Genomic DNA, 10,699 nt, shown 5'->3' on the forward strand with positions numbered 1-10,699 from the left:
CCACGGCCGGCCACGAACTGCTGTCTTTCATGGACGCGTTCTCAGGATATAACCAAATCAGGATGGATGATCAAGATTGGGAGCAAACAGCGTTTATCACACATCGAGGGGTCTTTGCATATCGAAACATGCCTTTTGTGTTAATCAATGCTGGTGCAACATTTCAGCGCATGATGGATGAAATATTTAAGAAACAATTGGGTCGAAACCTTGAGGTGTATGTCGATGATATGATAGCCAAATCAAAATCTTTAAATAATCATTGCAGTGACCTTCGAGAGATTTTTGAGAACGTCAGGCGCAATAACATGAGATTGAATCTGTTAAAGTGCTCTTTTAGCTTAACATCTGGGAAATTCCTAGGTTTTCTTGTTTCCCAACGAGGGATCGAAGCCGACCCCTTACAGATCAGAGCAATATCTGAAATGAAAGATCCGTCGACCATCAAAGAGGTTCAACGTCTTACTGGTTGCATAGCGGCTCTTCGACGCTTCATACCACAAGCCTCCAAAAAATGCAGTTCTTTCTTTAAGGTCATCAAAGAAGCATCAAGAAACGAAAAGTTGATATGGGACGATCAATGTAAAGAAAGATTTGAAGCTATAAAGCATTTTTGACAAGTCCCCTAGTCTTAGCAAAAGCGTTGCCTCGTGAGACTTTGAAAGTATACATCTCGGCCTCCGATGGGTTAATAGCTTATGTGTTGGTTAAAGATGTCGAGGAACGGGAAGCTCCAGTCTACTACGTCAGTCACACCCTGAAAGACGCTGAAACTCGTTACCCCCATGTTGAAAAATTAGTTTATGCTCTCGTGGTAGCAAGCAAAAAGCTCCGTCACTACTTCCAAGGCCTTCTGATAAAAGTCATGACTGATCAACCCCTGAAACGTATCTTACATAAGCCCGACATGACAGGGTGTCTCGCTGCTTGGACGGTCGAACTAAGCCAATTCCACATTGAATATTCATCCCGAAATGCAGTAAAGTCTCAAGTCTTATCATACTTTGTTGTTGAATGCCAATTTGACAATCCTATAATTGAAGAAACATCATTTCCACAAAAGGTTTGGGTTCTTTACGTCGACGACTCATCAACATCATCATCAGGGGGTGCAGGTGTCATTTAATCAGTCCAGAAGGTTTCAAAATACAACAGGCCTTAAAATTCTCATTTCCAGTAACAAACAATGTAGCTGAGTACGAGGCTTTGTTAGCAGGTTTGTGGCTGGCAATTGAGCTGGAGGTAAAGATTTTAGAGATATTTGGGGATTCACAGCTTGTAGCAAAATAGTTTTAGGGTGAGTTTAAAGCGCACGACGCTCGAATGTCGACATATTTGAAACTGGCCATGTCTTTGTTGGAGAAAGTTCAGTCATGGACAATCAAGAATATTTGCAGGGAGGACAACCAATGGGCCAACGCACTGTCTAAATTGGCCTCGTCCGTTGTGACAACGTCTGAGGCAATTTACGTCGAGGAAAGAAAGGTCCCCTCCATCGATTTAGACTTTCCATTCCCCAACATGTTGAAAGTCAATGAGATATCTTCTATGGCGGATTGACGTCAACCCTTTTTGGAATATATCTTGCAGAATAAGCTGCCACAAGATAAAAATGAAGCTAGATCCATATCATACAAGGCAAAAAATTATTGTGTATTAGGAAACAAGCTATACCGTCGGGGACTTGTAGACCCGTTACTTCTATGCATATGCCCAGAAGACTCTCGTCTATCGATGGTTGAAGTCCATACTGGTATCTGTGGAGATCATTTAGGGGGTAAAAACCTAGCCCTCAAAATAGTGAGGCAGGGTCTTTTTTGGCCTACAATGCGAAGTGATTGTGAAAATTTTGTGCGGAAGTGTAAGTCATGTCAAATATACGGGTCGGTGTCCCATCAACCATCAGTAGAAATGATCCGGTAACCAACCCATGCCCTTTCTTTCAGTGGGGCATAGACATCGTGGGAACTTTCCCAAAGTCTAAGAATCAAGCCCAATATATCGTCGTGGCCGTCGACTATGCAACAAAATGGGTCGAAGCCCGACCTTTAGCTAAGATTCGCGAGAAAGAGATGATCGAGTTTTTGATGAAATACATTGTGTTCAAATTTGGGGTACCAAGAATCATTGTAACCGACAACAGAACTCAATTTGTGGGGAATAAGTTCACAGAAACACTCTCACAACTCAAAATAAAACACATCAAATCTTCGGTAGCCTACCCCCAAGACAACGGACAGGTTGAGGTGACCAACAGGATAATCCTACAGGGGATCAAAAAAAGGGTCGATGAGTTGCCAAGGCCATGGGTCGAGGAACTGCCTAATGTACTCTGGTCTTATAGAATGACCCCTAGGAGCTCAACAGGAATATCTCCCTTTAAGATGGCCTTTGGTTTAGAAGCTGTCTTACCAGTCGAGGTGTCTCTCAATTCCCCGAGGGTCGAGTACTTTGACGCCGAAGCATCACAGGAAGGAATCTAACTTCACAATGTTCTTATGGAAGAAATTAGGGATGAAGCATCTAAGAGAGTCCTCCAACAATAAGCGCGTACAACATCTTACTTCAACAAGAAGGTGAAGGTTAAGCAATTCTTGGTGGGAGATCTAGTCCTTCGAGAGTCAGCAACATCTCAGCCCTCCATAACAGGAAAGCTCAAAGCCCCGTGGGAAGGACCTTATCAAGTAACAGAGGTCGTTGCACCAGGAACCTATCGTCTGTCGACACTCGATGGTACTCCCATCAAGAATGCGTGGAACGCAATTCACTTGAAGACGTTTTATCAGTAATCAGTTTGTTTGAAATGTATGAATCAGAACTACCTTTAATTATGAAAAAGCAGTTTTAGCGAAAAGGGGTTAATATGAGATCCCCGCTAAGACACCACCCTAAATTATCAATGCAATCTATTTTGTTCAAGATGTTGTGTAATTCGTAAGTATAAAAGCTCTCGTATAAAAACAAGTTTAAATAGCCTAGGGAAGGAGATCTAAATCCTACAAGTTCAAAGGATCAATTCCAGCAACGAGGGTTGCTGCACAAGAAAAATCATCGTCTATCGAGACTATATAAAAAAAGCAAACAAACACTTTTTAAGCAAAGTTAGAAGATCAAGATAAGGGAAAATCAGTAAACAAATACACCAATGAAAAAGGAAGAAAAAAGAAAGACAAACAAGCGTAACAATACTATCACAAAATCAAACACGATTGCAAGAAAATAATGACCAATACGCAGTTAAAAAACCCTTTATAGAACAACATAGCAAGATTCAAGATCATCAGAAACCGACATCAACAGTTAGCCTTGATTCTAATTAAGACTGAAATCAGAATTATGCATACAAAAGCAAGATAAACCGAACATCTTCTTCAAAGGAGTTGACCAACACAAATCCATAACAAATCCATAACGTACTCAAATTGAAAAAAGACAATTTAAAAAATACATCGATAAATGAGGCATCCCTCGCCTTCAGGGGTCGGCACCTTTCTCCTTATTTTTCTCAGCAAAATCCCGGATATAATCGTCAAAACCATGGCCCTCGATGTCATAGCCAACCATCTTCATTCGGTTAAGGCATCGACCATACCCGTTACCGAGGGCCCCAGCTATGTCCTCCACACCCTTCTCTACCTCCAGTTTTAAGTTCAAATTATCCGTTTCCAAAGCTTCGTTCTTTTCATGAAGAGTGGCGACTTCGACTTCTAGGGCCTTACGCTTCTTCGTCTCCTCACCAAGAGAAGTTTCAGCGCTCACCAGTCGAGACCCGACACCCTCCGATTCCTTTTTTAAGGAATCATTAGTCAACTCCAATTCACATATCTACATTAAACAAAATATGTAGCTATAAAATGAACATATAATTAAAATTAATTAAAAATAGAAAAGTATGTGATTCACACACCTTAGCCCGAAAAGCTGAGTTTGCTTTCGAAATTTCGGCAATGCGACTCCTGGCATCAATCAAATCATTTTCAAGCTTCTTCTTCTCACCCTTCAAAATATCCCTCTCTTCTTCAAGCTTTGAAGACTAATCTCCACTTTAATCAGCCCTATACTCCTCAAGAAGGTGCATCATATCGGACAAAAACTGTCAAAACATAAACAAAAATAAAGACTTCGACCAACGAGATCTATAATTACAGTATATAGGAAATATGTTAAATAAGCATCTAATAAACAAATGCATACCCTTCCAGCTCTCCCTAAACATCGATCAACGAGCTCCATTCTGGATCTCTTAGCATAAGCGCTGGAATCTTGAGGCAGATTAAAAACACGGAAAGCTCGAAGAGGAACCGTCGAGCCACCAACCCATCTCTCTGTGGGGCGAATCTCAACGCGAATAACTTCCTTGCTCACCTCAGGGTCGACGGTAGGCTATATAATTCTCCGATTCCCAACTATCATCAAAGTCCTGTTCACGCCAGACCCCGCATCATCCTCACGAGCCTCTTTATCTGTGACATCTGGAACCTCAACAGCTACAGCTCTCGCCCTTTTCCGAGAATGAATCTCGACCCCTTCACAAGGGACACGTTCAGACCCCCCGACCACCTTGTTACCGTCCTCATCCAGAAGCTCAATAGAAATTGTTTTTGATGAAGTATTTTCATCAACCCTCGGTGCATCGACAGCTCCAACCTTGGATTTCTTAACCAACATCATCATGGCTTTGTCCATTTCCACCGAAACTCCACGGTCCAAAAGCTTTCTCAAGGAACTTCCAGCAACTGAGATAAAACACACATAAAACCACGTTAGCGGATGTATATAAAGAAGAAGAAAGGGAGAGGAGGAAACTTAAAAGGACAAGTAGCAAAAAGCTTACGATTATGCTCTTCAAGAAACTTAGAGTCCTTTAAATCATTATGCGTAAAAACGGGTCTCGACCCCTGAAACCTATCGAGATATTCACTATCATACTTATCAAGACTATTCAAATACTCGACCGTCGACTGAGTTACTTTATGACAAGGCCTTACAAACTCTAAATCCTTACCGCCGATATAAACCCACTTAGGATGATATCCTGAGTTAGAGGATTTCACACTTACAATCTTGGGTCGCTTACTTTGGGTATCGAAATAGACCTGACCATTATGATATCGAACACAATAAATCGAAAAAAACAGTTTCACAGAAAGAATCCTCTCCTTCTCGTTACACAAAGCAATAAAACCACTAATTTGAGCTACCGAGTTAGGCGACAACTGGGCAACCCCACATCCTATTGCCTCGTACATAGCTAGGTGGAAGGGGTGCATCGGGAGTCGAAGACCATATCGAACATAATTAAGGGGATACCGTGCATACCAAATTCCGGCATAACCAACATTCGCTCTTCGGAGGTCGGGATACGTAATCTATACCCATTTTTTAAATCAACCCAAGACTCTAGTTTGGTCATATTTAATCTATGGTTAGTAAAATGACTTATATAAATAAGGCCGCTACCCTGGGGAAACTCAAGACGACCAAGTTCTAAGCTTTCACGAAGAACCCTCTCTCTATACTCCAAGGTACGAGGGCTGAGCGGGGGAGACTCTTTCGAAGCTACTTCGACACCAGAGAAGATCTCGTCTTCATTCATAAAGTCGAAGGATTTACATTAATTCAAGTTGGGAATCTCAAGATTATCTAAGTTCATGGCAGATTCTTCGTTGCCCTCATCTAAAGGGGGTTTCTCAGGATTGCGAAAGAGATTGGATGAAGCAGAATTTGGGTTAGTCATGGAATTGAATAAAAAAAAAGAAAGAAACTGCAAAGATGTTAACGTGGACAGCCAAGACTTAAACACAAAGGATACAAACCAAGAATTCGACACTAAAACGTTAAAGATTCAATCAGAATAAAGCATTAAGTTGTAGAAGACTTATAGGAGTGGAGACACCGGAGGAAAAACACAACCCTTTTAAAAATACTGTAGCACCTGTTTGATAAAAGAGAGGGAAGGTGAAAAGACTTCTCATACTTAAATCAATACATATTGGACTGCTAATCATTACACGCCCCCTAAACATACAACTAAATAGTGACAACAAAATAATAAAAAGGAGGCATATAAAAAAAAATTAATATTTTATCTTTTAGCTTATTTTCTATTTTTGTCTTTATTTTGTATTTTTTACAGGTCATAATAAGGAACTTTAGTAGCAAATCTAAAGATATTACAATAATGTTCGCGTGGGACAAATGTTGGGCCCGAGAATAAAGGAGGAAGAAGGACCATAGATAGGGACTTTAATATATAATCTTGTAATAAGAGGCCCAATAGAGGCCCAATTGTAAAGGGAAAAACCCATTAAGGGTCCCTTATAAATATAGACTAGTTGCCTTACATGAAGGGGTTGGAAAAATAGTATCAATAAAAAGTGTTACTATGGTTCAATACTAGGACCATCAGACTGCATGTTACTATCTTTTCTTTATGGGCGGAATACTTACACTGAACGTCGAATTCTCTGGTATGAGTTGCATTCAGTACAAAATATGGTTTATCTTCTATGACGCCATGGTTTTTGGTAGGTGATTTCAATGCTATTCTCTCGCTTGATGGAAGCTTCAGGTGGAAATCTTCTCTAGGATAATAGCATGACCGATTTTAATGATTTTTTGTACTCGATGGGGTTAACGGATCTTCTTAGTGTTGGTTCGTTTTTCACATGGTGGGACAAGAATTAACTTCCCCAAGGTTTTGAAATATTGATATAGTTCTGGTTAACGGTATTTATTTATCTTCGTTTACACTGTCTAATGCAAATTTTATTCCAAGGGCTGTTTCAGATCATAACCGGGCACGGCTGCTGTTAGTTTGGGACGTTCAGTTCCAAAATTGCATAAACCTTTTCAGTTGTTCAATCATCTTTCTCATCACCTTTATTACCTTTCGGAGATTAAAGAAGCTTGGGACTGTGATATTGAGGGAGATCCCTGGTGGATTCTCACAGTCACAGGTATGCTAAATTAGGTAGAAATAGGTAATTTACATACTAAAGCTGATCAAGCTAGTTCAGCTTTAAACGACTTATTTGGAACCACAGTTTCTTAGCCTCCTTGGTGTAATATAGTTTGGCATTCTCTATCTATCTCTAAATGTTCATATATAGTCTGGCTGGCTTTCAAAGGAAGATTGCTCAAGAAAGATGGGATGTGTAATATTTGAATGAATGTTGATCCTCTTTGTTTGTTCATTACTGTCTGGGGTTGAAAGTGAAACTGCAAAACACTTGTATTCTGACTGTAACTATGTTTATGCTTACCAAAAGTCCCTTTCAGTTGGAGAAAGATTGGATGGGTATTACTCAAGGCAGAATTACTTCGAATGCTTGCACTTTATTTAAACGTCACTGTTTATCAAGCATGGAGAGAACGGAATCACAGAGTTTATAATCCCTCTGGCCATGTGGTTGCAGCTCAAAGCATTGCGCGTGTGAAAGAAATTTTCAAGGAGAAGCTGTTCTCATGTGTCAAGTTCAAAAAACAAGTCACCAAAGATCAAATTTTGGCATTGTAGCTTAGTTAGCTTCTTTAGTCTTCCTTCGTGTTGTTCTCCTGTTTCTTAAGGATAGTTTGTTTTTCTAGCTGGTTTCTTGTCTGGGGTATGCCCCCTTATAGTTTGTATCATGGTTTTTTCATGTTGATGTATTTTTTTTAGCAAAAAAAAAACCCCATCAGGAAACCATCTGAGCTGCTGCATTACCGTTTCGTTCAACATGGACACACATAAATGAACTCTAGCTTTTACTAATACTAATGGTATTATCAAATAACAAGAAGATATGAAGTCCTCCCCTCTGTTTATTGTGAATGGTATCAACTAATTTCAAAGCATATCGCACTCCATTTGTGTTGTCAGCACCAGCCTCTGCCATATTAGGATGCCATTTCACACCAATTCTCTTCACTGAAGCCATCAAAACCTTTCCATTCTCATCCCTTATAGCTGCTCCAAACCTATACTACTAATATTACCGGTAGAGATATGTGCATCCACATTCATTAAGACATTATTTGGACGTGGACAAGACCATTGAACTGCAGTCTGCAGAAGGTACGGAGCTTTTTAAAACATGAGAAGGCATCTCATCTCTTTTTGTTATACAGATCAGAGATCATAGTCCTCGCCATTTATAATAAACCCCGTAGCAATAATAATTTAGATCCATCACCGTTCTTCAAAAAATACTATGTTTCTGCAAAATCATGCAGCCCATCCCCAAGCTAATAATGCAAAAACACGCCGCTGCTTCCGCTCAATTCCTGGCCAACCACTGCAATCTATCAGCAAAAGAAAAGAGTGGAGCCTCTGTTAAAAGACCTGCAAACTCACTGTAAGCTCATATTTGTGCCACATGAGTGCAATCAATGATAGCATAACAAGCAATTCGTAGACGTTCTCATATGCTTGTTAAATAATACGCTCATGACTGCTAAACTACCTTTACAGGGTCTTCTTATCAGCCTTTTCTCCTCAAATGTTAGTATAAACCTTAAAATATACCGGCTCAAAGTGGCATGTTCCAAAAGACATACAAACCAGAAAAAATTGGTACTAATTGCGATATACTTATGTGCAAAAACATTGATGCTTATACTTAATGTCTGAATGTATGAGATATATATGAGGTGGAACCAGGAAGATTCGGTTAACTTTCAGTATAGACTTGCTCAAGAGTTAAGTCGTAGACTTTCTGTATAGACTTGCATAGCTGAGATTTACTTAAGAATTGCTTAAGAAAATGAAATCATTTACACACTTCTAAGATCTCCATAATTGCCGAAATGCACTAGACGTACAGGTGCAGTTAGACAAACTGGATATTGACACAGTTAGGCAGATGATCATTGATAGCCATATTTGCGTAAAATCTAATACAGCTAGAAATCAATTATTCATGCCTTACAGACTCTTTGCGACTCAATAGAGATACAATGGCGGCTGTAGTTTTATTATATTGAACAGGTTAACAAACACGGAGTCTCCCTTCTTGTTGGATTTCAGTGCCGTAGTCTGCTTGTTTATGTTTCGCATAGCTTTCTCTGTTAAAACCTCTTTGTTCAGACATCGAAAATATAACAAAGTTCTTGTTGGTTTGTAGTGGCATAGCTTTCAAGATGTTTGGCTTTAGGATTCATCATTTATAATGTAGTATTACTTCCTATCAGGTTAGTCTTGGAAGTTTTGGTTTGATTCTCACAATTACAGGCATTGTCAGGTGTCACAAACAGCAAATAATGAACATTTCTATATTTCCAGATACCATGTCAAAACAATGAACATGAATACATGATTGCACTTATTGGAAAACACGGACAATATCATCGTAATCCATCGTATTAAAATCAAGAATTCAGGATCAAAATACCATAAATTACTCGGCTAAGCCATATACTATAAGACTGACATGGTCATTGTGAAGTACACGTGCAATGCAATACCCACACATGCAATGCAATACCCGCGACCGCGATGTATAAAAAAATTTGGAAAAACGATGCAGACAATTGCTGTTATCGCAAGATCGCAAGCCGCTACAATATATTGGAGTGAATGTATTTTCAATTATTCAAGAAAGAAGTAATTATTTTCATAAGTTGTCCAGCTTTCTCACTAGTCTGATTAAACAAATGAAACACATGAGCTTCCCCTAAAGTCTCCACAATCTCAACTTCACCTTGATATTCACTCTTTTTCAAAACCTCATAATACTTCACTCCCCTATCTTTAATCCCATCTTTCTCAGCAACACAAACCATCACCTTACCACACTTAATTTTACCTATCAAACCCGGATTCGCAGCCGGGTTATATCTCTGGTCAGCGTACCCGCTTATACCCGGATATAAAACCTTCATCATGGGAGTCACCTCATCACCGCCAAAATATGAACCAAAACCAAACCCGAAATTTCCATACCAACTCCATCCTGATCTGACCCGACCCGACTAACAATATCATGCCCAATATTTGCTCCTGCACTATCACCCGCCACAAAAACACGGTTAAAATCAGCATCGTTTGTCAACCACGGGTCGGATCCTGAACCCGACCCATGTGAAGCAACCCATTTGAAAACTTCCCAAGAATCATCATAACACGCCGGAATTGGATTCTCCGGCGCCAGTCTATAATCAGCCGAGACGGCGATTACATTGGAACTAGCAACAAGAGAGCTAACATAATTAGTGTAAAATTCAGAAAAAGCCGACCCGATTGAAAAGGCACCTCCATGGACATAAATTAAAACCGGAAGTTTCCGGGTCGGGTAAGAAGAGACGGGCGCTGACTTTGGGTTGAGATGAAACAACGACGTCTCTCGTTCTAACTCCGTGGCTATTTGGAGTGTCATTAGTAGGAGGAATTAATTTGTCCTCGAAAAATCGCTTTACGACGCCGTTTTGGAGGATTTGAAAGAAGGGAGGAAAGTTGTGAAGAGGTTGTGTGTCGGAATCGGAAGAGCTCATTTTTCTTGAAATGTGTGTTGTGGTAAAAGATATGGTGTGTCTGGGCACAGTGGTGTGTGTATTTATATACGTGGTCTGTTGGTTGGTGAAACTGAAAGTACATGACAAGTCTCATTCATGACGTTGAAGTGAAGTCTACAAGTGTCAACACTTTATTTATTTTCTCACTTGTCCGTTTTGCTATGTTTGGTCCTTTCTGTTGTAGTTTAAGACCATCTCCATTCTCCAG

The 10,699-nt window shown here is 39.9% G+C and overlaps 1 protein-coding gene across 1 annotated transcript; it reads right to left on the minus strand.

The window, feature by feature from the left end:
• Positions 1–9,869: 9,869 nt before the first annotated feature.
• LOC141707834 (putative carboxylesterase 13) lies at positions 9,870–10,355 on the minus strand. Its single transcript, XM_074511219.1, has one exon. The coding sequence runs from the start codon at positions 10,353–10,355 to the stop codon at positions 9,870–9,872; it is 486 nt and encodes a 161-aa protein (XP_074367320.1).
• Between the last annotated feature and the right edge of the window lie 344 nt (positions 10,356–10,699).

This window comes from Apium graveolens, chromosome 1 (genome assembly GCF_009905375.1).
Source record: "Apium graveolens cultivar Ventura chromosome 1, ASM990537v1, whole genome shotgun sequence".
NCBI lineage: Eukaryota > Viridiplantae > Streptophyta > Magnoliopsida > Apiales > Apiaceae > Apium > Apium graveolens.